The sequence below is a fragment of the Falco peregrinus genome, chromosome 10 (assembly GCF_023634155.1).
Source record: "Falco peregrinus isolate bFalPer1 chromosome 10, bFalPer1.pri, whole genome shotgun sequence".
NCBI lineage: Eukaryota > Metazoa > Chordata > Aves > Falconiformes > Falconidae > Falco > Falco peregrinus.
In genome coordinates this window covers 7570605-7598531 of record NC_073730.1, presented here as the reverse complement: position 1 = coordinate 7598531, position 27927 = coordinate 7570605, and the positions used below count along the sequence as shown (strand labels likewise).

At 49.4% G+C, this 27927-nt stretch overlaps 2 protein-coding genes across 7 annotated transcripts; both read left to right on the top strand.

Moving 5' to 3' along the window:
* The first annotated feature begins 156 nt into the window (after positions 1 to 156).
* Positions 157 to 6469, top strand: LOC101918544 (regulator of G protein signaling 16). 4 transcript variants are annotated; one of them, XM_005231620.4, is made up of 5 exons: positions 171 to 446; positions 1764 to 1850; positions 2535 to 2596; positions 3899 to 4065; positions 4333 to 6469. In XM_005231620.4, the coding sequence occupies exons 1-5, from the start codon at positions 367 to 369 to the stop codon at positions 4531 to 4533; spliced, it is 597 nt and encodes a 198-aa protein (XP_005231677.1). In that variant the 5' UTR covers positions 171 to 366; the 3' UTR covers positions 4534 to 6469. The 4 variants fall into 4 exon arrangements, with proteins under 4 accessions (XP_055671443.1, XP_005231677.1, XP_027634393.1 ...); XM_027778592.2 differs by lacking the exon at positions 171 to 446 and adding an exon at positions 669 to 1156; XM_055815468.1 differs by lacking the exon at positions 4333 to 6469 and having other exon boundaries at positions 157 to 446; positions 3899 to 4326.
* Positions 6470 to 12052: 5583 nt separating this feature from the next.
* Positions 12053 to 19626, top strand: RNASEL (ribonuclease L). 3 transcript variants are annotated; one of them, XR_008749027.1, is made up of 6 exons: positions 12053 to 15015; positions 15403 to 15491; positions 15922 to 16112; positions 16217 to 16334; positions 16713 to 17257; positions 18310 to 18336. XR_008749027.1 is itself a non-coding variant. In XM_027778590.2 (6 exons), exons 1-6 carry the CDS (start codon positions 13566 to 13568, stop codon positions 18443 to 18445), a joined length of 2028 nt encoding a protein of 675 aa, XP_027634391.1. In that variant the 5' UTR covers positions 12053 to 13565; the 3' UTR covers positions 18446 to 19626. The 3 variants fall into 3 exon arrangements, 2 of the variants coding, with proteins under 2 accessions (XP_027634391.1, XP_005231676.1); XM_027778590.2 differs by lacking the exon at positions 18310 to 18336 and adding an exon at positions 18388 to 19626 and having other exon boundaries at positions 17136 to 17257; XM_005231619.4 differs by having other exon boundaries at positions 12056 to 15015; positions 17136 to 17257; positions 18310 to 19626.
* Positions 19627 to 27927: the final 8301 nt, after the last annotated feature.

Here is a 27927-nt window from a genome sequence, read left to right as displayed (position 1 = left end):
GCACCCACCCGCCGGCGGTTACTCAGCAGCCTCTGCACGTCGGTGGAAACGAGCCTGTTTTTTCCTGTTATCGAGGAAGCAGTTATGACTGTGATGCTCAAGGACAAGCCTGGGCCTCCCACTCCCCCCTCCCTTCACAGCACAAAAGAAACCTACCTAAGCCGTTATCTTCACCGGGCACTGCTGGAGCAGCTTTTGGTTGGCTGGAGGCTGGAGCGATGCTGGGCCCCCCTCCCAGCTCTCCCCCCTCCCACTCGATATAAAGCAGGGCTCCTAGCCGCTTCTCCAGCCGACAGCACACAACCGCGGGCGCAGGTGGTGCCGCAGCTGCCTGTTGCACACCCCTGCTGCTGCTGTAAGGACCCGATGAGTTGCTGGATGCCTGGGTGCCCAGCTTTCAGCATGTGCCAGGGGTTAGCTGCGCTCCCCATCACTTGCCTGGAGAGGTAAGGGGCTTCGCCATGCCGCAGTTCTGGGATGCAGAGGGTTAGCTGGAAAAGATGCACCTAACTTCAGAGCGGCTGGGCCAGCCTCTGCTGCTGAGGCTGTGATATTTCTGTAGAAATTGGGGTACAGACCGCAAGAAAACCTGCAGTGAAGGATGGCCCAAGTGATTTTTGCTGGTTTCATCTGTTCTGCTACCCAGGAGGGGAACATAGAGGTAAAACATGCCGAGGGAGAGGAGGCTGGACAGGGCTGCCCTGTGTGTGTCTGTGTGTACAAACACACAAGGGTTGTTTCTCTGGCTCTGTTTCTGCAGAACTTGCTTCAAGTTGTCAGCAGCAGGACTATTTTTGTCAACACAGTCGAAACGTTAAGTGACATGTTGCTCCTCCTGCCAAACACGGCTACAAAGCCCCGTGCTGCCGGCTTGACATTTAAACACTTATTTTTGTATTGAGTGCCTTGGGATGCCTGAATGAGCTGCAGCACGCAAATAGCAGTGGGACTGCGCGCTGCCTTGGGGGGACCCTGGGGAGCGGAGCTGATTTAGCAGCAGCTCCTGCCGTGTTGCCGCAGAGACCTCCCGGTAGGGAGGTGCCTCCATGCCACCGCTGCAGTGACAGGCAGTAGCATCTCAGGCTCTCGCAGAGGGGCTCTGGCACAGGAGCATCATCGTGCTGCCACCAGGCTCGCCGGGTCTCAAAGGCATGGGGTAGGTGGATGGTGCCGCTGGGGAGCTCAACCATCTCCATGACATGGTGACAGGCTCCTGGTGACTCAGGGGCACCCCCCAAAAAAAAAAGCAGGGGAGCAGCAGCCCTGCTGCGACAGCCTCGCAGCAGGGAGATGCTCCCGCTTTGCTAAGCGGAGAGTGATTGCTGTGTTTTTCCAGTGCTCTGAGAGCAGTGTAGCACTGCCGGGAGAGGGAGACAGGAAAAGGAGCCAGGTTAACTCCAGGGAGGTGGGGGGGCTGGGGGGGGGCTCCAGCTGGGCACTCAGCCGCTGCTCTGCTACCTACCCCAGAGGAAAAAGCTCACCGTGCTTAATAAATGCATACGGCGCTACCAGGAAAGCAAGCAGGAGGAAACGGTCCTCTGGGCTTAATGCACTGCTGAGTGTGGTTGCCAGGGAGCAGAAAAAGCAATTGGGGGAGCATTTATTTTGTAAATCAGAAGGCAAAGAGGCAGCTGAAGCTGAGAAGCAAGGGCTGCCCCTCTGAGCTGTGTCGGGTCTGTGGAGTGCAGCCCCTGTGAGGCAGGGGGTCTGTGGCAGCAGTCCAGTGGTCCAGCGATCCCACTTCTCCCCTTCCTCTCTTCCAGAGCCAAGGATCTGAAGACCCGCTTAGGGATCCTGCTTCATAAACCAGAGCTGGGGCACAGGATTGGGACCTCCAGCAAGCTGCAGAGGTAAGCCAAGCAGTGCCATGTCCCAGGTTCAGCCTGGGACAGGTCCCTGAGGACCAGGCTGTCCTGGGGGATGCTCCTGCCCATCTGCGCAGCAGAGAGGACTGAGCACAGCTCACCCTCCCCATAATCCCACCCCAGAAGGCAGGGAAGGCGGATCATTTCCCAGCTCTACCAGTTATAAAATCAGATGGGAGAACTGATGCTTTGGCATTAGGCACAAGAGAGCAGGATTTTAGCAACAGGCAAGAAGCTGAGAGGGCTCCTGCAGTTCCTGGTGTCTGAGACCAGTGGCTGAGACCCCTGGGGAATGCAGGCAACATTAAAATTAAATACTAAATATCATTGCTGAAGGCAGGGTGTCTTCTTACAGAGGAGGCTCTGCTGGGCTTGCACCAGCAGAAGAGGGCTCTTCTGAGTATCTTCTAGAGAAGCTACCTGGCCAAAGCTGCACTATGGAGCTGAGGTCTGGTGAGCCGTCGGGGAAGGTAAAAGAAAGGGAGAAAGGAAAGAGAGCCCACAGGTAATGGAGCCCAGGGTCTCGCTTTGCTTTCCTACTGAGCATCGCTGCCTCCATTCTTGCAGTCTCCCATTAATGGGGCCGCTTGACTGAAGTGCTCCCGTCCTTCACTGTGGGGCAGGAGAAACATCGGCAGGATGAGCCTCACATCCTTTTGTCTTTTCCAGAGACTCCTCACGAGAGGTACTCGAATGGAGGGAGTCCTTCGACCAGCTCCTGAAGAGTAAAAGTGAGTAGGATCTTGTTTTCTTCTCTTGTTGAGGGCAGGTAGGACAAATGCAGTCCCAGTGAGCAAGGGGGTGACGGTGCATCTGGAGCAAGCGTAGGAGGAGGTCTTGTCTCCTCCCTAAATGAGATGGTTTAGGATTTAGGAAGGGTCCCCTTTCCTGCCCTGATAGAGCTGATGCACAGGTCTCATTTCCTAGCTTGTGAATCTGTAGCGTTTTCTTCTGGCTGGGTGTATTTTGAGGGGCACAAGCACTGCCTCCGGACAGGAGCATCATTGTGGGCATCCCATGTGCAGCAGTGGGTCAGGGGGGACTGTCGATTTCTTCACATTCAGGAGAAGGCAGCTTGTCTGCTCTCGGTGCCTTCCTTTACACAGCAATGCAGCCACCTCCCCATGGGCTTTTGTTGCTCAGAAAATTGTGTTGCTACCCTCTAGCTGTTTGTGTGTCCCATGCCTCCGGGGATGGCTCTTCCACAGGGAGAATGAATTCAGCTGCTTTACCGAGTTACATGTAGCCACTTTCCCTCCAGTATTTGCTAGACGTATGGTGATGCACAGGGTTCCCATAAGGTGCCGTCTCCCTCTCCCCCATGGGGACGGTACCTCCAGCCCCAGAGAGAGGACCTCTTTTGGAGCCCCACACATAGTCCCCTCCTTACACTGGGCTTTACAGCAGGTACAAAAATGGTAGAAGTGCCAAATTTTAAGAAATTACTTGTCTACCTTAAAATCTACTCTACAGCAAGAGAAAGTCCTTCCATAGTGCTAGGTTGGGGCTAGGCATGGTTTTTTATCCCCACCTTCCTCAGACGCTGTGATGGCTAACAAGCATCTCCGGCTTTGTAACTTAATACACCCCTGCAGCCTGGCTCTAAAATCCTTGCTGCAATTACTTTCCCATACTCCTCAGCATCACGTTCCCTCTAGATCTCAGCTGAGAAATAAAAATAAAGCCATCACTGCTTGGTTCCTGCAGGCGTACTGATACGTCAGTGGATTTCTCCTTAGGTAGAATTAGCTCTTTTTCGAAGCTGTAAAGAAAATACACTGAAGCCTCATTACAGAAAGGTCAGAAAAATAAAACCAGAGGATTACTTGTCTGTGGGAAAGGATTTTATTGGAGTCTAGAGGCCAATTAGCAGTGTCTCAGAGGGTGGAATTTGCCTGGAGGGAAAGGAAATCTGCAGATGTCATGGTCTGAGCTCTCAGGGCAATGCTCGCCAGGCAGGGCCATGTCTGGCAGTGGTCCTCCTCTTCCTCCCCCCTTCTGCCCTGTTAACTACCCTTCTCTCCTCTCTCCAGGTGGGGTGACCGCCTTCCACACCTTCTTGAAGACAGAGTTCAGTGAGGAGAACCTCGACTTCTGGCTGGCATGCGAGGACTTCAAAAAGACCCGATCAAAAACCAAGCTGGCCTCCAAGGCCAACAGGATCTTTGAGGAATTTGTCCAAAGTGAGGCACCCAGGGAGGTGAGAACATTTTCTGCCTCTGTTCTGTGATATCATATAGGGTGGGAAAAGAATAAAATACCCCAGTGAGTTTTGTTAAAATGCTTTCAGCTCAGGGAGGAAGATGTGCTCTTGTTCATGAGAACTTTCATTTCTAACATTGCATGGTCTACCAACATGAAGGGATATTAAGGCTTGCGAGCATCTTCACCCCATCTGAAGACAGAGCCCTCCCATGGGAGGGCAGTTAATGCCGAGTTAATGTTTGTAGATGCTGCTTCCTTGCAGGTGAATATTGACCACGAAACCAGGGAGATCACTCGCAAGAACCTCTCGGGTGCCACCTCTGCTTGCTTCAATGAAGCCCAGGCTAAGACCCGCACTTTGATGGAGAAGGACTCCTACCCCCGGTTCCTGAAGTCCGCCTCCTACCAGGACATGACCAAGCAGGCCACCAGCCGCGGCATCAGCAAGCGGTCGCATACCTGACCCGAGCCCAAATTTGCCGTGGGGGCATGAGCTGGGGGACCAGGCAGAGGTTGAAAGACGGTTTTCAAAGGCTGAGGTCCACGTTTCGGGGCTTCAGCTGAAGCCCTGGCTTTTTAACAGGATCCCCAGCACCTCAAGCGTTTCCCGCTTCCCACCAAGCTGCTGGGAAGAGAGGTCCTCCTCCCTCCCTGGAGGAGCGGAGCTGGTGGGAGCCCAATGCCTCCCCTTGCAGCATGGCCGGAGACCTGCACCACCACAGGGACACAAAGAAATCGGACTTGTGTTGCAAGGCCGGGAAAAAGAGACCAGATTCCCACGAGCATCTGTAACTATGGAGCTCCCACCTGCTCTCAGGACCCTGCCTCTGACCTGCAGCATCAGCCGCCAGCTGCAGAGCCAGCACAGGAGCCTGCAATTCCCGCAGTGCCTGGGGCAACCACCCCAGACCTGCCCACAGGGCTTCTCCTACGAGGGAATGGCCAGAATGAAAGTCCAAAGGCTATACGGCGTTTTCAGCTGGAGTGACCCTACATCCTGATCCTGAGATCCTTCTTCTGCCATTTCCTACACATGCTCTGCATCAACGCTTTACACCTTCCTCCAGTACAGCGTTTCCCTAGCAGTGATGTTTTTATCCCTTGCTTAAGCTACATGACCTTTAGATTGCACATATTCTTAGGTCACACGCATAATTTTTTATTATTATTATTTATTTTATCATTATTACTATATATATATTTATTCCAAGAGCACTGCTGAAAGCATACACCTTGCTCCAAGGAGCTTGTAAATTAAATTATTTTAGATATTGTAGCACTTAGCATGCCTCCCACCTTTTCTGTATGACAAGAGAGGTGACCAGCCAGATCTGTAACATGCCCGTGGAGCAAGGTACGCGAACAGCAGCAGCGAGAGCTGCATTCTGGCAGGACTGCAAGAGGGATCTGAGGTGGCAGGTTTCCCTGGAGCTTGGAGGACCACTGATGGCAGTAAAAGGATGCTTTGCAGTCCGTCTTGTTTCCTTTCTCCCCTTAAAACGCGGGTGGCATCTCGGCACGTAGACTAGCAGCCTGTCCTAGACAGAGAGTAGTGATGTAAAACAGGCACTTTGCTGAGTGAACCTATTGAAAACTTATTTTTTACACATGGGAGAAGGGCTTTTCCCTGGTTTAAAATTGGGCTTGGTGTTCCCTTGGCTGGTGAAACCACAGTGGCCACAGCATTTTACCAGAAATCCAGGGAGCCAAGTAAAACAGCAACGCGTGCAGTGAATTCAGCATCTCGGGGTGCGGCAGGACATGTCATCAGCTCAGAACTGTGGGGTGAGCTCTTCAGAAAGCCCCTCTGAGCAGGGATTTCTGGGTCCCACAGCCACCCTGGAAAGCTGTGGGTGCCATCTGGCAGCAACAGTGCCAGCAGCCATGTGGGTGGGTGATGGGGAGCCCACCAGTGTCCTGTGCTCTGTCATGGGGAACATGCCGTCAGCATAGTTTCCTACTGAGACAGCCTGGGCTGCCACATGTGCCTCCATTTACCCCTAAATATCAAATCTGGAGGTCCTCATCCTGCTGATACTCACTCCTTGCCAAGGGAACCATCTTGTGCCTCCCCGCACCCCACGCCGCCCCAAGCATTAGCCCGAGCACAGGATCGCTCTGGCTTTTTGCAGCTGTTTGAGCAGAGCGAGGGACCCAGGACCGGTTTGGGGACGTTACTTTGAGTCCTCTTCCACCTTCCCCACCCCGGTTCTAACTGCTGAGCCTCGGTGGGCCCCGGCTGTGTTTACAGGGAGATTTTAACTGCTTCCTTATTTATTATTTATTTTACAACTGGAACCACCTTCGTTGTGTTACTGAAGTGAATGACACACAATGGTCTGTTTTCATTACTAGCATAATATTGTCATTATAAAATAAATGTAAAGAGGAAAATACTATGACAGCAAGTGTTTTTTTGGTTGTGGGCTTTTGATTAATTTTTACATTCTAATTTTGGATGACTTGTAAAGCGTACTAAAGCAAGCTGCTTCTGCTGTATGGCTTAAGGGGCATTTACAGTTGCTTTACAAGTTGCAATGTCAGGAACAGAAAAGGAAGGGAAAGGCTTGTGAAGGGTAAAGCTTCATGGTGTTTGGCTAGGTGAAGAAAACTGAACAGTTCACAGCAAAAATGAAAGCACAAGTTAACTTTTGAATATATTAATTGCCAGGGTGTTCAGTACTGTTTGTATTGGTCACCATTTTCTGAGCACTTTGCAGCACTGCAGTTCCCAATACTTATTTAGTACCAGTAAGACATCATTGCCTTAAAAGCACGGGAGAATTCAAGTGAGGGCTGCTGTTTGCAAAACCCGCTTTTGGGTCACTGTCATAAATAATACTTGATTTTTATCAATAACTCAGCTGATTGAATTCATTTGGAAGGGGGAAGGTATCTAGTATTAGAGGGGTTATTAGAAAACATCCTACCTCTGTTGCAGCATGCGCTGTCTCTGAGGTCTGAGCAGTCCCCTGCGTCCCTGCGGGATGCTTTGGGAGGGCAGAGGGGGGACACGTGGCGTAGGCACCTGTGGGGACCACAGGAGCACTGGAGGGATGCCTGCGGCATGAGCGATGCGGGGAGGGAAGCGTCAAAGTGTAGCTCGGAGATGCTAATGCTCCAAATAAAAACCAAACAAAGCATGTTTTTTAAGTTGTCTTCTTTCTATTTATTGCGTGTTTTGGAAGCCAAAATTAACTGGCCTGCGTCAGTGGAGGAGAGTGTGAGTGGACTGCCGAGGAGGAGCTGGCATGGCAGGTGACTAACTCAGGAGCACTTGGGTCCCAAGGGATCACTGTTAGCACAAGCCAGTCTCTGCCGTTAGAGCCTTTTACAAGCAACTGCGTCTGTAACCAAGCCTTATGTCTCTTCTAACACAGCCACGCAGAGCCCAAGGAGCATCGTTCATTGTAAAATACACCGACTCTCCTCCATCCCTATTCCCCACAGCTGCCATCCGCTCAACTGGAGGAAGCCAGTTTAAACTTCCCCTTCATCTTTTATTCACTATTTCATTAAGCGTGGCCATGTCTTACGAGACAGGAGATCCAGAATCACAGCAGCCTGTGTGTATACCTGATCTTAGTGCATGTCAGAGGGAACAAATGAGCTGAAAGGTGTCCAGGAAGTATTTAAATTAGATATTTGGCAAGAAAGAGCAGAAAAAGAGTCTAGAAGCAACTAGAAACAAAAATCATGATCTTCTTTTTTTAACTGCAGCTTCCAACTAAAGCAAAATTAATGTTTTCTGTTGCATACCTTGAAGTTTGTTTAAATCTGGTTCTCCATTAAAAAACTATGTTTGATGAACAAAAAAAGTAAGAAAAATGTACAATTAAAATCTTTTTGAGCTTTCTTTAGAAGGAAATTTGGGGTCTGTTCATTCTGGATGTACCAGGCATGGAAATGGATGGCCCAGGCCAAGTCTCAGCCTCGGTGGTAGCGCTCGACTTCACAGCTGACACTGGAGTGTCCCATTTGCAGGGCAGTTTCATCTTGGCAAGTCTGAGATGCTGCCCCAAAGAGAAAACTCAGTCAATGAACCCATGCTTGCATCCAGCGCACCCTTCACGATTGCTGGCAAAACCCAGTGGTAATATAACAAAACCTTTAAAGCCTTTGGGGGGATAAAAACCCCAACCCACAGAACTGCGTTGAGAAAGAGGAGCTGAAGCTTCCTGCAACCGCCTTTGGGCACGGCCGGCTGTGGTTGCTTCCAATAAACCATGACCGAAGTTTCCCAGGGCAGAGGCTGCAAATTTGGAAGCAGCAGAGAAGTTTTGAGCTCCGGGGAGCAAACATGGGGGCTGGCACTGTCCCCCCCTGGGGTGTGACACATACTTGCTCCAGGGCCAGGTTTCCATGAGCCAGGATGGGGGGTGGATTTATTTGGTGGAAAAAAACCCACCCGTTTCCCTCTGCCCTGGGACCCGGCGCGTTCCCAGCAGTGGCTCGGTGGGGTGGCATTGTCACTCAGCTCTCCTGTCTCCTCCTGCGGCCAAGGGTCCCTGTTCCAGCAGGACCACGCAGCCTTCGGGGTGGCCTTAGGGCACATACGTACGTGCACGAGTGGCCCCACGAAGACACATATTTGAGCAGGTGGATGCGCATGTATAGGTGTATGGATGCTGAGCTTTCTGTGTGCATGCACCACGATGGGGACGCATGCAAAACAACACACGCATGCAGGCAAATTCTTACCTGTTTGCATGTGTATGCGTGTACACCCATGATTTTTTTTTTTAAAGACAGTGTGCAAACACATGCTACAAAATGCTGTTTAAATACGTTTTTGAAGGAAGGTCACCAGCAAAAGGCGTGAGCTGAACCATTGCAAATACCCCAAACACCTTATGCAGCATTCTGCAGTGCTCAGCCAGCCCCTGTGCCAGCTGATGGGGAGGCAGCAGCTGTTTCACGCTGCTTCCCGCTCTGCGCCTTTCACTCCAAGGCTTTAGCCTGAATAAAGTGCCAAAAATCACATGTGATGTATTTCCACAGGGGTCACCCTCCCTCTCAATACACACGCAGCTGAATGCCGAGGTTGCTAACTTGGTCCAGCTGCATGCAGGGATTCTTACCTCCTGGGTGCCCTGGGAACCAAGAAAAAATTAGTAATAATGTTCATGCTTTTTGACACTGCTGGGGTGCTGAGGGCAGCACTGGGCTCTGCAGCCCTCCGGCCTCCCCCGGGGTGGGCTGCATGTGCTGGAGGGCAGCTCTGACATGGTGCAGCTGCAACCTGGGCTCAGCCTGCAGGGAGAAGCTGGGGATGAGCAGCAGCTGGGAGAAATGGTGGGGAACTGCCTCTGCTGCTCAGGAAATGCATTTAAGCTCAACTCCTCAGCCTGGCTTCTTATTTCATCTGTTTGACTGATCTGGGATGCTTTTGATGGACCTGCTCCACTCTCCTTGCCCAAGGACTGGGACTTGGTGCCCTGCTTGGTGAGGTCCCTGCCTGCCTTGCTGTTACCCTCACCTCTTCTTGCCAGCCCACTCCTGCTGGCAGATGTGCTGGTTGGGTTGGTTTTTTTGGGGGTGGGGTGGGTTTATGTTTGTTTTGGTTTTTGTTGTTGTTGTTGTTGTTTTGTGGGTTTGGTTTGGTTTTTTTTGTTTTGTTTTAGGGTTGTGGGTTTTTTGGGTTTTTTTTTTTTTTTGGGGTGATGAGCATTGAGCATCAGTCTAAAAAATCTAGCAAATGCAGATTAAAAATGCTCCATAGTAAAGTGAAACGTGGTTGATGGTCCTGTGTGGATAGCATCACCTGCCAGTGTTTAAATCACATCCTTCTGTGGATTATTTTCCAGTGCTGTGTTCCAGCACTGAAAGTCACATCAGCGTGGTCAAGCATATAAACTCTGGGACATTCCCATTTGGAAATATAATAAGGAAGCAAGTGTGGGGAACATGAAGAAAAAGCCATCCTACTATTCATAGCAGCTTTAAAAATTATTTTGTCTTTGGCAGGCAGCTTTTGTTGCTGCATTTTGCCTCATGTTTATTTTCGCATGGTAGCCAGGACATGGGTGCTCAGAATGTTATCTCAGGGGAAGGGCTGCAAAATGGGTGTAGGTCCATCAGGATGGAGGAGAAGGAAGATTTGCTTAATTGTGCCCTTGATTTCCCTGCTGACTGTGTCTCAGCAGTCCACCTCCCGAGCCCTGTGTGTATGGGGCCAGATAAGGACTCTGCAGAAGTGCAAATACAGCAGGAGCTGCGCAGTGTAGGGGGTACAGCAGCGGTTGCGGAGGGGGGCTCTGTGACTCCCATGCTTTAGAAAAACTTTGAGGCTTTCCTATTCCCCGTCAGCTGCCTGCCACAGGGACTAAGATTTTAAACTTAAGACTCTGTGGAAAGCAATTTGGATCAGGGATGAGGGAAAGGGAAAAATACTACCAACAAATCTTTATTTGCTGGTGTACAGGAAACTTCTGCCGTGGCCCTGCTGGTTGCAGGCACCTTGTTCCGGTGGTCCTAGGGTCTGGGTTCCAATGGTCCTGCGGTCTCTCATCTTCCTGCCATAAGATAATGAATTAATTGAATTAAATTAGCAAGCTGAAGGCGGCTTTTATACTTGGGTGGGTGGGTGATGTGCCATTACTATATACTGTAACATAACTTTTTTTTTATGTCTTTATCATTGGCTCTGAGCCTGTGATGTGCTCCTGCTCTCCTGGTTCATGTCTTTTTTATTTTTCTCCTTTTTTTTTTTTTTTTTTTTTTTGTTTCTTTTTCCCCAGGATAGTTAAACACTGGCAGCTCTGGTTGAACTGGGAGAGATGGTGTTGAGTTCAGCAGATTTCTGTGAATTGAAGCTGGATCTTGACAGCTTTGAGAGTGATTTGAGATTGCTCCCTGAGTTTTCACGGTCTTTGTCCCTGTGGGGCTGTGTCAAGGTCTCCTGTGGCAGCACAAACTCTGTGAAATTCCATCCAGAGACTGTGGGATGTTCCCAGACCCTGCGGGCGAGCTGTGGGAAGCAGGATGCTTGCTACGACAGTTAGGTACAAAGGAGCAACCCCTGCACAGGCAGAGCTTTTGTGAAAGCTGGCATGCAGATGTGAGCAAGCAATGCAGGCATACATAAGGATTTGGATATGCACGTAAAACGTGCAGGACTGCATCCACGCACCTCTTTAGGGTGTGCTTTTCTGCATTCATGCCCTGGTGTTTGCCTCCAGCCATGCCTCTGTGTACACGTGTGGACACCCGGTTTGTACCACCGTACCATGGGAAGCCAGGTGTGAATTCACTGATGCAATTCCAGCCCTGTTTCCAGCGTGACCTCAATCCTGCAGCTGGCAGAGTTTGGTGGAGGTGGCTGGGGAGGTTGCACGGGCTCTGCATGCTGGTAAGCTCACCATATATTATGGGATGGGGGGGGGAAAACTGGGTGGCATGTCACAGCCTGGGCTCCTTCACATTTTACCTGCACATGTTTTTCAGGCTGAGGGGACGGGCTGGAGAACTGGGCTGCCTTGGGCGGCACTGGGTGTACACAGACCTTCAGAGGAGCAGGCTGGCGCCTGGGCAGTGGGCAGCTGCCCGCTTGCTGGTGTGGGTATGGTCAGCGACATGCTGCCTGTGGCGCGAATGGACCTGGAGCTCCTGGGGAAATTCAGCAGCATGGCTAGTTTCCTCATGCGGATACATTTACCAAAAGGTAAAGAAAAGCTTAAAATAAAAGACTTCAAACCCCTGCCCCACCCCCTCCAAAAAACCACACACCCCCAGCACTGGTACATTTAATATTCCTATGCCTTCCGCTCCTGAACCACTGCTAAGCATATGTTATAAACGGAGTCGGGGGGAGGGGGCGGCGCGTACGGCGAGAGCACTGAGCTCACAACCTCTCTGCTGTGTGCTGAAGGTGCCAAACGCCTCCCCAACCCCCCAGCATCCCCCTGCAAGTGGATAAAATGCTCCTGGAGCTCCTCCTTCCTGGGAGGGGACAGCATGTCTGTGGGGGCTTTGCTGGGAAGCAAATGCTATCCGGGGGTGCTCGCTGGGAAGCAGCAGGGAAGAGCAGCTGCTGGGAAAAGCTGCTCCCTGGCTTTGAAGGGGTTTTAAGCCCTGGCTGGGTTTCTGGCCGGGCAGAGGGACCCCCTCCTCGCCATCCCGCCATGGTGGCGGTGGGTGCCGCGGGCAGGGTTCACGCCTTGGCAGGCCAGCGTGGCGCCATGATGGCGCAGGCGTGATGCAGCTCCTGGCCCAAGGTCATGGGGTGGGATAGAAATGTTTAAACATTTCCTAGGGCAGGTTGCTTGCAGCTCTGTGCTTGTGCTCAGCTGGGGAGGAGGTAGTCGTGCAGCCCCTGCCTTCCCCCTTCCCCGGCTTCTGCCTTCCCGACCACAGGAAGAGGAGCTCGAGCCTCGCGCTGCCCAGGGAATGCTGTGCTGCTTTTTGAGCCAGGAAAGTAACTTTTTTCTTTTTTTAATATATATGTGGCAGAAGACCTAGAAGCTACTGGAAGGAAATGGGATGCAGCTAAATCAATTAAATAGTTTATTCATTTCCGGGTGTGTGTGGGGGTGGGGACAGCCAGGTCTAAAATGATCCTAGGTTTTCCTGAGGGTAAATTCATGTAAACTTATACTTTGGCTTTATTCCTTGAGACTTCTCTGTCCGTTTTCTGATTTGCTTAGATAATTTGTTCAGCTTGTCAGACAGTGACTCCCGGAAGTGCTGGTCACTCGGACCAGCTTTTGCAGGCAGGAAAATGGGTAATGGGGTTCCAGGTTTTCTAAGTAGACGTAGATGGATCAGGTCCTGCCTAATGAACATCTTAATGTCATGAAAAGCTTAGGAAAGGCTTCTGGTCAGGCAGGATCTCCTGACTGCCTATGGAAGCAGGAGGGATTCAGGCTGGCTGCCTGTTTCATTCCAGGTGTCGGGTCAGGACTTCCCAGGACCACGTGTGTGGCTGCCACCCAGAACCGGAGGGGAATGACCCTCTCTGCCTGCCTGCTGCGTTCTCCACCTGTAAACGTCGCTGGGGGCAGGCTTGTTAGGCAACCTGGAATAAGTCTGAGATAAAACTTATAGCAAGAACACCCTGGGTTCTTCCCCGTCCCCTCACCCAGACACCCCAAGGGATGCCTGCCTAGGTTGCAATTAGTGTGGAGACCAGGCAAGCAAACAGGATGAGTACATGTGTCTGGGTAATTGCTAAAGCTGTGCTTCTTGCCAGGCCTTAGCTCTTTCGGCTGGCACTGCCATTGCTGTCCTTGGTTGCCCCTCACATAGACCTGCAGGACATCAAATCTAAATAGTGAGGTTTCACAATGTAATCGATCCAGATTTTCTGTTTATCAATTAGGTGAAAACCATAAAGCCCTTAAAATAGCAGGCTTTCCTGCCTGGTGTGCTTCATCAGCCAAACCCAGAGCATCCCCCACAACAAAGGCACTGAGCATTGCACCTCTCCCATCCTCCCGTGGGATCCCTGGGCTCAGGTTAGGAAGGTCAGAGGTACAGAGCCCTTTGCTGACCGTCATGGAGCCCACAGCTCACAGCCAGCAGGAGGCATCCACCCCTTCCAGCACAGAGACAGCAGAAGACCTGGCCTTCAAGTTAAATGCTGCTGTGAGGGACAGTAATAAAGAAGATGTGCTGAGGCTGCTGGAGGAAGGGGCAGATGTGAACTCCAAAGCAGAAAGTGGCTGGACACCGCTGCAGAGTGCTGTGCAAGCTAATGATGAGGACCTGGTCCAGCTTCTGCTGGACAAGGGTGCTTGTCCACATACCAGGAAGGACAACGGTGGCACGGCATTTACCGAGGCAGCGATAGCAGGAAATGTGAATATACTAAAGCTCCTCCTTGACCGTGGGTTAAATATTAATGACCATGACGATAACGGCTTCACAGCTTTCATGGAGGCTGCATGGTATGGGAATGAAGAAGCCCTGAAATTCCTGTTTAGTAAAGGAGCAAATGTGAATTTGAGGAGGGCAGTTAGTGAAGAGAAAGCGAACCTGCATAAAGGAGGTGTGACAGCACTGATGGATGCTTGTCGGGAGGGCTACTTCTCAGTTGTCAAAACTCTTGTCCAAGAGATGGGGGCTGATGTGAACATTCGTGACAACAAAGATAGGAATGCCTTGATCCATGCCCTTAAGAAAGGTTGTGCCAAGGAAAAATACGAGTCTGCTGTCTCCATAGCCCATTTCCTGCTGGACTGCGGTGTTGATGTGAAAAGCAAAGATGAATGTGGGAAAACTGCCCTCATCCTAGCTGTTGAAATGCGGAGCCCAGATTTGGTGAAAACTTTATTGGAGAAGGGTGAAATAGATATTGATGATGCAGATGAGGAGGGCAACACAGCACTGATGGTGGCTGTAGAGAAAAATGATTGCGACATAGCAAAGCTGTTGTGTGAAAAAGGAGCACGGACTGATGTTGGGAACCTTATCGCTGTTGCAAATCGGAACCGCGCTCATAATATGGCACGTCTTCTTCACCAGCACAATGCCAGGTTTGTTCCAGAAACCCTCAAGGACTGGGAGCCAAACAGCAAGCGCTGGAGGGACCAGCTGAAAAAACTTTATGCAATATATCGCCCTATGATTGGCAAACTGAAGACGTTTCAATACATCAAGCAGAGAATTCACAACACCTCCCAGGGCGGCATCTACCTGGGGCTCCACGGTGGGACAGAGGTAGCAGTAAGGATAAGCCGCAGTACAGAGGGTGACAAAGAGAAAAGATTCTTCGAACAATGTGGTAGCTGTGAATGCCTACTGAAGCTTTTCCAGTTTGAGAAGGCGAAAGGCTACATGTATTTGTGCTTCCCCCTCTGGGAGAAAAACCTTGAAGAACATCTGCAGGAACCAGAAGACCAAATGTACTACAAAGATGCTCTGAAGATGATATTCCAGGCAGTGAGAGAGCTGCACTCCCTCGGATTTGCTCACCAGGATCTGCATCCCAGCAACTTTTTCATAGGTTATCTTTTGCTTTCTCAATGTTTTTATTTTGTTTTCCTGTTGCCTGTAGTTTAGAGAAGATGCTTCATAACTACCAAAAAAAGGGGTGGGTGGGTGTTTGTGTGTGTCTATACAGAATGGGATGTCTGTGGCATTAGCTCTTCTCTTTGAATATGTATAGATGTTTGCATGTTGTATGTTCGCAGACAGCCATGGAGGAGTGAGCAGAACAACTTTACATGTCTCATTAGATCTGCCCTCCTTTCCAGGGCTGTGCAGACAGATCAACCTACAGCAGATCACTTCAGAGAACAGTTTTCTAAAGAAGGGGCCATACAAAAGTCAGTGACAGACTGTATTAAAGTTTTCCATTATTATTTGTTAACAATTTCTCTTGTTTCCTCAGATTTAGGTGGCAAAATTTACTTGGCAGACTTTGATAATAAAAGGAAGTTGATTGAAGACAAAAAAGAACTTGTAAACTCAGACTTAGAGGTAACTTCTCTGCAAATCAATGTATGATTTAAAATTTCAGGCTCTGGCTGATATTTTCTGTTGCTGTGAGCTCTAGGGGAAGCCTTTCTGCATCCTCAACTAGGAAACGCCTTGATTTTTGGGAAAGCCCGTATAATATATAACAAAGCAACATATAGATGCTGCATAATAATGATAGTGATTAGGATGCAAGGCTGTGGCTGGTGCTGGGATAGCCACAGATACACTGTGAGCATGATTATAGTGCCTGCCTCCTCTGCCTTTGTGCACATAGCTTCAAAGCTTGTGTATATTTGTATGCTTCTGCGCACCTGTAACTGCATGTGGGTGCTCGTGTACGCAGTCATCTCATTTGCAAATACTAGTCCTCTTCTGTTTGGTAAGAAGCGTCATGCATCTGGCACGTAAGCAGTGATGTATTTCTTTGCAGGCCCTCAGGAGGCTCGTGCTGTATGTTTTGACGGGGGGTAGGAAACCCCTTCAGCAAGTCAGTACTGAGGATCTGGCTGCTGATTCCCCTGACTACCATGAGGCTCTGGACCTTGTAAGTAGTCTGGTCTCTCACGATGAACGAGGCTTGGAAGGTTTGAGCAAACATCCCTATTTCTGGAGCAAACAGACGTAAGTCCTGGGAATACAAAGGAAAAGCTTTCAGTACAGGATTTGCATGTGGTGCTGGGAACAGCCATGTCCTGTTGCAGCTAACGAAGCTCCTTATTGCACAGGAGGTTCAGGTTCCTGAAGAGCATATGGAATAAAATCAAAGATCTCCAGAACCGAAAAACTGTCTTTCAAGCTCCTAATCCTACCAAAAGTTTTCCTTATCCACGGTGGACCAAAAAGGTAATCCTCTTCCCGTTGGGTTGATGCAAGGTTTGAGCTAGACATTTAGGCAGAAGCTTTTCCTGAGTGTTTCACAGGTCCTGTTCAAAACTGTGACTGGAAGAAGTAGCTTCACGCTGATACAGGTAACTGGGGGAAACAATTAAGTCTGAGCCATGTAGTCAAAATAAACCAAAGGGATTTCTGCTAAAGAGAGCTCTGTTATCTGGGGTGGTAGTAGGGGTGTGTGTCATTGTAGAATTAGCTGGCACAACTTCAAGGGCATTTGTTGGTGACCCCTTATGACAAGGACTTCTGGCCCTTGTGGCCAGGAATTTTCTGGTGAAAGTGTTTTGTTAGGTTGGCTCAAAGGCAGTGAGACCAGGCCTGCTTTTGCAGGTGCCGTCCTGGAAAGACATGCTGCATCATTGGAGATCGGACAGTCTCAGTTCAGTATGGCAGCGCGTGTGATCCTCTCAGCAGTGGCACAGTTGGATCAAAACTCCCGAGTCCTTCCTGCACCCAGGCATCCATGAAAAATCTCCTGTGCCATGTTGACATTCCTAATGTGAATGGCATGCTTTGGCAAGGCAGGAGAGGGAACACTTAGCAGATTCAGGCGGTCTGTATAGCACATGCCCTGCAGAGTGAACTGTTCTGCTCGTGTTGGCAAATACACTTTTAAGGGTCAGAAGATCTGCCCATGCACAGTGATGTCCCTGCAGAAAGGCAGTGGTTGTGATGAGTGGAGGTAGACGTGTTGCTTTTGTGGTGTGTGAAAAGCAGAAAATCATCTACATGGGTTGGTTTTTTTTTTTTCAGATTGACAAAGATGTTCTGAATATCATGGAAAATCCTAGGAAAGGAGTACCATTTAAATATAGCAATGATGTCACAGACCTACTGAGGCTCATCAGAAACCTGGATGAACACCCAGATACCAGGTACGTGTTCACATCCTTGCCCCTGCCACAGCTGCATGACAGGGAGCATCTGGATATCTGCAAGTGTCAATGAGCTTGAGAGCAAAATCTTCTTCAGATGGTTTTCTAGAAGGGTGAACACAACTGGGATGTGGGAGGAAGTCCGTCAAAGCTCATCTTGTTAGAGGGGCTATCTCTTCTGGCAGCACCATAGTGTGTGAAAGATTGCGTGTCACGGCAGCACGCAGCCTGGAGTCAGCCCTCGGTCACCTTCCTGAGGGTAGGAAAAGGAAGTTAGTTCACAGGATTGGACCTCAGATTTCGAAGCAAAAATCTGAGTCCCAGATCATCTCCCACAGGTGACTATCCTCACCCAGAGCCTTCCATTCCAGCAGCTCCAGAGAATTGGTGACAGCTCCTTCTGCACCCTTGCCTTTGCAGAGCAGCCTGCAGGCTGGAGACGTGGCTCTACAGCAGAGGGCACAGTGAACGTGTCCTTCTGGGCTGTTCTTTTTGCTGCATGCTGATGTTCCTTGCCATAACTCCAGGAAGCTTTTTAGATCACTCTTAAATATTTGTATCACCCTTTAAACCTCTGAAAAGCCTGCTTGCCTACCTTGCTAGTATTTCCAAAGTGCTGATATTTACTGTGCTGAAGTGCTTTGAGATATGGATCAGGAAGCACCAGGTCCTGTTAGGAGGTCCTGACTCCTAAAGAGATGCCAGCGTCTCCAACCCTCTATAGTCATGGGTGCTTCGACATGAGGTTAAGAGGTGGTGTTAGCTCCTAGTGATGGTTTCACTGAAGGTGGTGGCCAGCACTGGTCTTCAGTGAAGATGCAGGTGGGATTAGGCAGATGGTGGTGCTGGAAGAATAGTGGAAAAAAATGGGTTGAAAAGCTTAGGGAATGTATAGAAAAGTTGCAGCTCAAGGATTTCTAGGAATAACTTCCTGTGTTATCAGAAATCCTCTGGAATGGCTTTTTCTCTGCAAGGGGGGAACCAGGGCATCATAGACACTTGACTCCTTGGGCAAAGCTTTAAAAATCCATTTTGGTTTTGTTCTTTTTCAGGATCACTGCCAAAATAGAAGACCATGCTGAGTATTTCTTGAAGCTTTTTCCAGCACTTACCATTTATGTCTACAACAGGTTACGCCAGAATCCCAATTACAGTCACTTTGCAGACATTCAGGACCCTTCTCCGTAGGATGTCGTTGCCTCCTATCCCATGCCTGATCCCACCACCACTACCTCCTTTTATTCCCTATTTCTTCATCTGCAAAAGAGTTGAAGAAAGTGGGTAAGGAGATGGGAGACAGCACATGCAGGGGCAGAGCATGGAGAACTTGGGCTAAGAAATGAAAGATGCTGCAGAAGTGTTGGTGTAACAACCATGAGCTTTGGAGTGGAGCTAAGCTGAATGCCAGCCCAGGCCCCCCTTGACTACCTCTGGCCCTCTGGGCTTATCTTCCTGTGTGAAGGGGAGATTAAGGTCCCGATCCTTACAGAGAGCTGGGAGATGTGGGACAGCTCCCACATACCCAATGCATCTGGGAGGCAGGAGAAGAGCTTGGGCATTGCCAGACAATGTGAGGCTCTGATAAAGGAAAAGGACTTGGAGCTCCTTGCTAGCATCAATATTGCCTACTGCTTGCGCTGATAAGCTGCTCATCTACCCCTCAGATGACATGGGTTCTCTCTTCTTAGCCTTCCTGAAACACAGCAGCCAGGAAATGTGATGTCTAGGCAATGGTCTGGCTGTAGAGCTGCCCTTGGCCTGTTGTCCCTCTGATCTGGTAGAGGCTCACCTAGGCCAGCCTGCTGGGACCTGAAGGACGACTTCTGGGGGATGCCGGAGTTGTTTCCACAAGGAATAGATGTAAGGAGCCTGCTCCCACAACACTCCGTGGCTGTGAGCAGCCCTCACTCACCTGAAAAAGGTCGCTGACATCAAGGGGGCTGCAGGGACTGGTTCCTCCTGGAGAGGACTAGCTCTGCACCTGCAAGGCAGGGCTGTGCACAAGCATTCCTTGTCTCCAAAACGGTGCTGCCGGTGGTGTATGACCGGCCGCCTGCCAGGCTCGTCTCCCTTGCATGGAGCTGTGCCCATACAGCCATAGCATGCAGCCAGCTCGGAGCTTTGATGTTGGAGGTTGGGTGGCACAAACCCATTCCTGCAATCCTACGGCATGCAACGTGCATCTGATTGTCCAAGGGCTTGCTTGTTTCCCTGCTAATGCTCAGATTTGCACAATGATTGTATGTTGCTTATGGAAATATTTTTCAGCTGTTGAAAACATGTTTAATTTTTTTCAAACTGGGACTGTTATGTTTTTTCAATTAGCCTAAGGAGATCCAAACTTGGAATAAACTCGCCTGGAAAACTGACTCCACACTCATTTGCGAATGAGGTTCCCCCATCTCCTCTGCACAGAAAGATAGTCTTGCAGCACTATAAAACACCCAAAAAGCTGGGATTTTTTGCCTCTCTGTGGAGGCGCCTCTTGGTTGTTTAGGTAAGGTGGTGGATGGTTTTGTCACTGTTCAGGTGAATTGCTTCTGGCCCATATGGGTATCTGGTAGGAAAAGATGTTGGGAAGTACTGAAGGCTTCCTGTCCTCAGAAGCAAGCTCCCTCTTGTGAAATAGTGGGCTGAATGGTGGGGGTGTCTGCATTCTTTTTGTGGAGCCAGAGTGAGGATTTTGTGGATGAGTTGAGGTGCAAAGGTGAGCATCAGTGCTTGCATGTGTGTGTTCGCGTGCATATAAACCTCTGGGAGTGGATGTGCTTGAACCCATCTCCTCTACAAATTCTGGCTGCCCAGAACACACCATTGAGCCCCATGATCTGTTTAGCTGTGTGTGCTTGTAGATGTACTGTAGAGTTAAATGTGGAATGTTAAAAATGGCAAGGAGATAGGCGATGGAGAGCAGTACAGCTATAACCTGGATTTGTTGTAATGAAGCACTTCAAGGCATTAGAGGTCATTATTCTACATTGTAATATATTGTTATGCATGTTGTCCTTGGTTAAGTATTCCCAAACTGGTTATGTATCAAGCACTCTCCCATAGCTAGCTGTGTTCCTTTTGGTGTGATCACTTGCATGGATGCTTAGGTAATTATAACACAATGCTCATGCGCAAACTCACATAAAAGCTTCAGAAACTCCCACCTGTTGTTCTCACCATGGACTGTTGCCCCACTGTGCCAGGGACCTCCCCGCCTGCTGCTTACCTAGCCTGGGAAACTACTGGGGAACCTTCACTGCCTCACTGGGATGTCGAGGTAATAAACACCTTTTGACCGTCTTTGTGTGTATCACGTTTGTGTATCTGACCCTGCCTGAGTTGGGATCAGCATTGCTGCTGGTGGAGGCCAGTCTGGTGCTGCCGCCTGGACCGAACAAGTTGGCAGGATACATGAACAGCAATGCTGTGGCTGAAAAAGATGAAAGGGGAAAACAAGAGCTCAGGTGGTGCTGCTTGTTCTTGTGGTGTGCCAGGATGCCCCAGGTGGAGCGGTGGTGGGTCTTTGGCTGCATTGCTTGGCAAGTTGACCACTCCAGAAGACTGGCCAGAATTGGCAAAGGGGGAGGATGTAGCCCTAAAGGCCATTGAATCTACTTTCAGGAGCCTGCCCTTTCACAGTGCTTCGGATGCTTCACGGATGCTGGCAGGGAAGTTCGGTTGGGCTTTGTTAACTGGGATAAAGGCACTGGATGATGATGTGTTAGCTTTACAGCAGTGGGTGAAAGAGCCAGAGCATGAAAATGGGGATTTGTGGGATGCAAAAACCATAGTGCAGTAAGTTATTACTTCCAAAGTTGAGAAGAGTCAGGGTTTAACCCATAAAATTGAGCAACTGGTGCTGAGAACAGTGAATAAGCATTGGAGGCAGTATGGTACAGCTCTAGCAACTGTTGCACAGGTTAAAGCTGTTGTATCAAGTCATTCTTGGAATCCTGAGGCATGGGATGGTACCTCCTCTGGTTCAGACTCTGAGGTTGAATATGATACTGAATTGGGATTATCTTGCATGCAAGCTAGACTTAGTTCAGATGAGGGAAGATCAGCCAGATAGGTGGTAATGTGATTTAGCAACTTAGAACATACACTCCGAAGGAATTACATGAATTTCTAACTATGTTCCAGCAGCAACCTTGTTAGCTTGGATGGTTAGAGCCTGGGATAACGGGGCAGGATCATTGGCTTTGGTGAGGGATGAGTTAAATCTAATGAGCCCTTTCTCCATGGATGATCAAGTGCAATATTATTAGGGCAGAATAGCTGGAGTGCGTATTGATGGCAATCCTGTGCCTACCTCATTATGTCAGTGGCTCTGTCCTGCTGTTGGAAGTGTATATCCTACAGCGGGTGAGCCAGCGGCAGCAGTAGGAAATCAGCAGACCATAGGAGAAGGAATAGCCATGTTATAGCAACTAGGGGTAGCTATTGGATTAATAGACGCTGTTGGTCCTGATGGAGTAGAAATAACCCAACAAATGAAAATGCAATTTCTTAAAGGGGCCCCAAATGGGCTGAAACACCTTTTGCTGGGAACTGTGATGCCTGCTACAGGAACCGTGGGAGGCTGGGTAACCAAAAGGAGGGACTTAGCAATAGCTGGAGTATCAGAGAACCGAGTGAAAGCAGTTGAGAAAAGCAAAGTGAAAAAGCCTGGTGGAGTACCGAAAACTGCTAGCAAAGTTACCAGGAGACAAATGTGAACAGATTTGTTGCAGTCAGGAGTGTCAAGAGGCGAGATAGATGGCTTACCAACCTCACACCTTTTTTGGATTTCTAATGCTGTTGGAATGCAGAGGCTGCCTTCTAGTCAACAAAATCTCATTAAACCCTCAGCTCCCCCCGCTCCTAGCACGCGGTGGGAGTTACCTGGGAAGAGGCCATGAAGGGAAGGGGGTCCCCCGAATCCGAGTGTCTATGGCAGCCTGCTGCGTGGGGACTGACGCCCTCATGTACCCCCACAAATGTGATGGCACTTGGGTGGGGAGATACCAGGTTTAGGTTTGGTGGATACTGGGGCAGAGGTTACCGTTTTACGTAGTGTGGTATGTCCACATAAAGCTACAACTCATCTCTGTGGGCTGGGGGGTCTGTAACTGGCAATAAGAGCTGTAGTTACTTTAGCTATCAGGAAAAAGCCTGCATTTTCTACCCTTGTGTTGTTAGCACCGATCAGTGAACGTATTTTAGGAACTGATGTATTGTTAGGTCGAAACATACAGACAATGCAGGGATTGTTTTCATTCAGGCGAAACCCTTCTTTACTGCAAGCATGAATAATTACACTGATTAGAGGATATCCAAAGTGTGACTCTGTTGAAGTACCTGGGCCTGCAGTTGTGCAAGTAAAACAATAGAGAATACCAGGGGGGAAAGCTGAAATCCAAAGACAATAGAAGCCCTTTTGGAAAACCAAATAATCCGCCTTGCTTTACTTGCCTTCAGCAGTCCAGTTTGGCCACTGAAGGAACCAGATGGTTCGTGGAGAATGACAGTGGATTCCCGGGAATTGGATAAAGCAGCCCCACCTCTCGTGGCTGTAGTACCTGACATGGTAACATTGCTGGAGGGGGTGAGCCAGCATTTCCAAGAATGGAAAGCAGTAACTGATTTAGTGAATGCCGCCTTTTCAATTACTACTTCTGCAGCATCAGAAGACCAATTTGCTTTCACATGGAATGGTAAGTGATATACATTCCAAGTTTTACCACAAGGCTACAAACACAGTCCCACTATTTGTCATCAGCTAGTAGCAGCTGATTCGCCTGCTCCAGAACAAAAATGCACTATACATTGTTACATTGATGATACTGTATTTATGGGCTCCTCAAAAGTGGATGTAACTGAACAGTTAGAAGTTTTAGTAAATGCCTTCCAAGAAAATGGGTGGGCTGTAAATCCAAAGAAAATTCAGGGGCCTGATACTGGTGTTCAATTTCTAGGGACAGTCTGGAGAGGGCACACAAAAGCTATCTCTGAAAAGGTGTGTTAACACAATTCAACAATATCCAGTGCTTGCTACTGTCAGTCACAAGCATTCCTTGGACTGTTAGGTATAAAGGTTCTCCAAAAACCTCATTTAGCACATCTGATGTGGTCTTTACAGTTGCTAAATTGGTGGCCTTGGACCAAAGAACGCCAACAAGCCTTTGATCTGTGCAAGGAAGCTGTAATCTTAACACTGACGTTTTTGTGCCTTATGAAGAACAACCTTTTGAGTTGGAGATTACTGTCTTAAATGATACAGCACCGGAGGGGTTGTGGCAACAGTGCGAGCAGACTCGAAGGGAACCCATAGGGTCTTGGTCACCATCTCTGCAGGGGGCAGCAAGTCATTACACTCCATTGGAGAAATCTTGGTGGTTGTATGGGCTCTCCAGGGCACAGGATGGATTACTGGGCACGACCCAGTCACGGTCCATACGCCCACCCTGATACAGGCATGGGTAAATGACAATACAGTCCTGGCCCATGCCGGGGTGGCACAGGCTGCCACCCAAGGGAAGTGGAAGCATTACCTTCATGCCCGTTTAAAAGGAGGGAAAAAAGAACCAAGTACTCCACATGCCACCCTGTTAGGTGAAATACAATGTACACGTGTGCCTGCCGTATCTGAACCTGAGGGCCTACCATTGCCTGCTCCTCCTGTTGATCTCTCTCCTGTGCTGGTTGCCCCTCCGTTTGAAAACTTGCCAGCTGACAAGTGAAAAAAGGCATGATTTTCTGATGGAAGTGCTGTATATTCTTGGACAGGAGCGTTTGGAGACAATTTGTTTCGCATCAGGTACAGGATATTCCAGTCAATGGACAGCTGAAATTGCTTTAAAGGAGATGCACAGTATCTGTATATGGATAGTTGAGTGATTCATAAAGGTTCATGGGCTTGGCTACTCACAGGAGCCAATGCAAAATGGAAAATTCATGATCAGGAATTATGGGGCGGACCACTATGGGAAGCCATCTGGTCCGTTGACCAACAGTGAACAGTTGCTGTAAGACACGTGGACACACACCAGAAACAAGATACTCTTGAGTCACAACATAGTAATGCCATGGACCAGATGGCCACTCCTGCTGAATTAAAACAAGCTCAAATAGCCCATGAATTTATTTTTTTTTATGTTCCTACCCACAGGTTGTCTCAGCTGCATCTGTAATTGATTGTTATTAATTATCCTCGCATCCAATACCAGCACTTGAGCTACCAGAACTTTCAGCAACCCATGTGAATACCTGGATATGGTTAGCACAATGATCAGCCAATCTGCCCTCTTTCTGCATATGCATCCCACGTGGTCAGTGTTACACCAGCAGAGATGTGCTTTAATTTCATTAATGCTACCTCCCCAGGGGTCTTTATGGCAAATACACAGCTCAAATGTAACATCACCGTGAACATAACCTATGTCTCTGCACACCTCATCCTACTCCTTGGGTGTTTTTTGCTCTGTGGAACCACCACTTACACCTACGTGCCCACCAATTCCACAGGTGGCCCTTGCACAGTAGGTAGAGTCACCTTGAGTATCCTCCCTTATTTAATCACAAAAAAGAGGTTTCTCAGCACAGTTTAGATGGTACCTGTGATCCACACATTAATCTATGGATTTAGGGAGAAGCTCTGGGACTTAATTGTTAAGCTTAGTAGGGATCTCGGGGGTGGTAACACATAACTGTAAACAATTGGAACATGTGGCCTGTGCCTTCACACAAGGATTAAATTGGACATCTAAGGCTATCGCATCCTTAAATACAGAATTGAGTGCAGTTCAACAAGGCACTTTACAAAACCGATTAGCAATAGGCACGTTCCCCACCATGGTGGACCGTCGCTCCTCAATGCCAGGGACCTCCCCGCTTGCTGTGTACCTCGCTCAGGAAACTACTGGGGAACCCCTGCTGGGATGTCGAGGTGAAAAACACATTCTGACCATCTTTGTGTGTATCATGTTTTTGTGTCTGACCCTGCCTGAGTCGGGATCGGGATCGCTGCTGGTGGAGGCCAGTCCGGTGCCGCCGCCTGGACTGAGCATGCATGTACCTGCAGACCAGCAGGCATTGCTGTGCACGGGTTGGGTTGCAGACTGTCACGCATGTCCTCATGGCTCCTGAGGTCCACGTGCCAGCCTGTGTCAGGGGTCCCGGCTCAGAGCAAAGGTCCTTCTGATGGTCTTGGGAACCTTTTAAAATACATAAACCTAACAATGAGAAAACTTGACTATGCAACTGTTGATGAGGTGCCATTAGAGAAAAATGCAACTGGGAGAATGTTGACTCTTCTTGTGCCAATATTTTTAATTTTTCCTTGCCTCCCTGCCCATTTTTTCTTGCTCTTTGTGTCATTCTCATGCCCAGAAAGCAGGAGGACACTCAGAGATGCTTGTCCAGTCTCAACAGCATGGGAAGCAGGGGTGCTATGGGGAGCATGGTGGCTCTGTGCTGCAGCAGCACATTTCTGCTCTTGCACAAGGAGAGGTGAGGCCATGGGCCGGTCTCCTACTGCCTCTTGTAAAATGCTACATTTCCACTTGCTTTGACCTTTGCGTCTTCTTGCATCGCTCTGCTGTTTTGCTAAAATGCTGTGACTTGACGGCCTTAAAAGACTGTGGAAAGGCCTGCCTGAAATCAGAGAGCACTCAAACAAGAGCAATGATCAAACCCGTGGAGGCTGTGACTTGTCTCTCTGGGGCAATCAGGCTGCTGGGGAGAATTTCCAGGGAAGTCTTGTGTGGTCTGCAGGGCTGTGTCCTGCTTTCTGAAAAGCCAGAGGTACCAGCAGGCTGGTGTCAGGGGAGAAACTTGATCCATGCACAGCGTCTGCAAAGCTGATCGCTCACAGAGCGTCAAGCCTTGGGAAGAGGGAGGATGCAGGACTGGGACCAATGCTGGGGAAAACACCAGGCTGTCTCTTCTCCTCACAGGGCTGAGGAGGATGGGTGAGTGCTCAGCAAGAGGCCAGGCAGGGTGACAAACCAGTGTCAAGGACAGTTGGACAGCATGGCAGCTGGGTGGTATGGCAGTGTCTGATGTCACAGCCTGGGGATAGAGACATCCTGGGGAGCTGGGGGCACAGCCAGCTGCCGGACTTAGCGCTGCTTGCTGCGCTGATGGCTCCCAGCTCCAGCGCCCATCTGGGAGGTGCTGCCTGCCTTTGCCTCATAGAGGTGGGCTGGCAGACCGTGCACGGTGCCCAAGGGCGTGCTGATTTGGCCCTACACACTTGGTTCCCCTGCCGTGACACCTGCACATTGTGTATTTGCTGTGCTTCTGCCTTTTTGCTTTACTCCTGCTGGGTGACCCCAGGGCCCGCTGGCTCAACCCCAGTGTGGTGGGATCCGGTGCTCCCCATCCTGTCACTTGTGTGCTGAGCACATGCTTGTGTGCACAGGGATGGCCCCAGGGCAGCGTGTCTTATCTGCTCCACCGGAAAAAGAAGCCTGCAGAAGCAGTGAAGATCACTCCTAACTGTAGTTTTGCTGGGTTGAGCTTCAGGCATATCTGTGAAACCTTCTAAGGACTGGGCTCAGGCTGCAGAGCCTGAAGTGTGCAAAGCACACAAAATTGGGACAAAATCCAGTTACAGCACAAGGGCAGTTTTGACGAGCTGGTCACAGTTCAGGTGGTAGGAGTGGCATCAGGTTCCTAAGTCTTTCATTTACAGAGATGTTCCTAGACTTTGGGTTTATTTGGGTTTTTGATCCTCCAGAAGCAAAGTGTTGATGATCATAACTGACAAATACGAAGCATGTCATCATCTGCCCTATATGCACCTGTGTTATTCCCAGGATGCAGTCATCTAGGATCTGAGGGTTAAAAACTAGTTAAAATAGCTCAAAATTACAAAGCTGAGAGCATGCAAGGGAGGTGTGATAAAGGCCACAGTCTTTTCTTCGTGAGGTCTAAAGCACACTTGGGATTTCTGCAGCTTCTTGGTGACTTGTTAAAGCCGCTCTGACTCAGTTCCACCTGGGGAAAAGGAAGACCTTTGATATGATTTGGTTAGTGCTTTGTGAACATACTGGCTTTTAAGAAAACATGCTGAGGCCCTGAGTCAGGCATGAGCTGATCTTGACTGGAAAATCAGAAAGGCTCTGGCAAGACAGACACCATCTCACCGACTGGGAACAGCTGAGTAGCAAACCAGGTGGGCTCTCTTAGCCTTGCCACCCACAGGAGTTATTTAATTTGTGTGAAAAGCATAGAGGGGTGAGGAGCTGGGATGTTAGGCTGTGGGCTATGCTGGGTGGAGAAAAGTAGGGCTGGAGCAGCTTCTAGGGTTGGGTGGTCTTTGAGGAGCTCCTTCCTTGGGTGAGGTACTTACTGTGATAGCTTTCTGCCTTTAGGCACCTTTCATGTTTCTTGGGAAGAAAAACCTCAAGGGTGGTGTTGTGCTGTGCACTTGGTTTGGTTTAATTAAGTTGTTACTGGGTCCCAGCTATGGGCAATGCAATCTTTTACAGCTATGCATGAGGAAGGAGGCTGTGCTGTGGACAGGGGTATCTCCTTGGGTGGAAGTATGTGCTGTGGCATGCCCCTGCCATTGCGGCAGAGGTGCAAGCTGCTGTGCTATGTTGCCAAGCAAGCTGGGGGATGCTGTGAGTTGCTTTATTTTTTAGGTCTTGCGGCTGGTTAAGTGCAAACTGCAGCGTGTCTGGGCTGTTCAG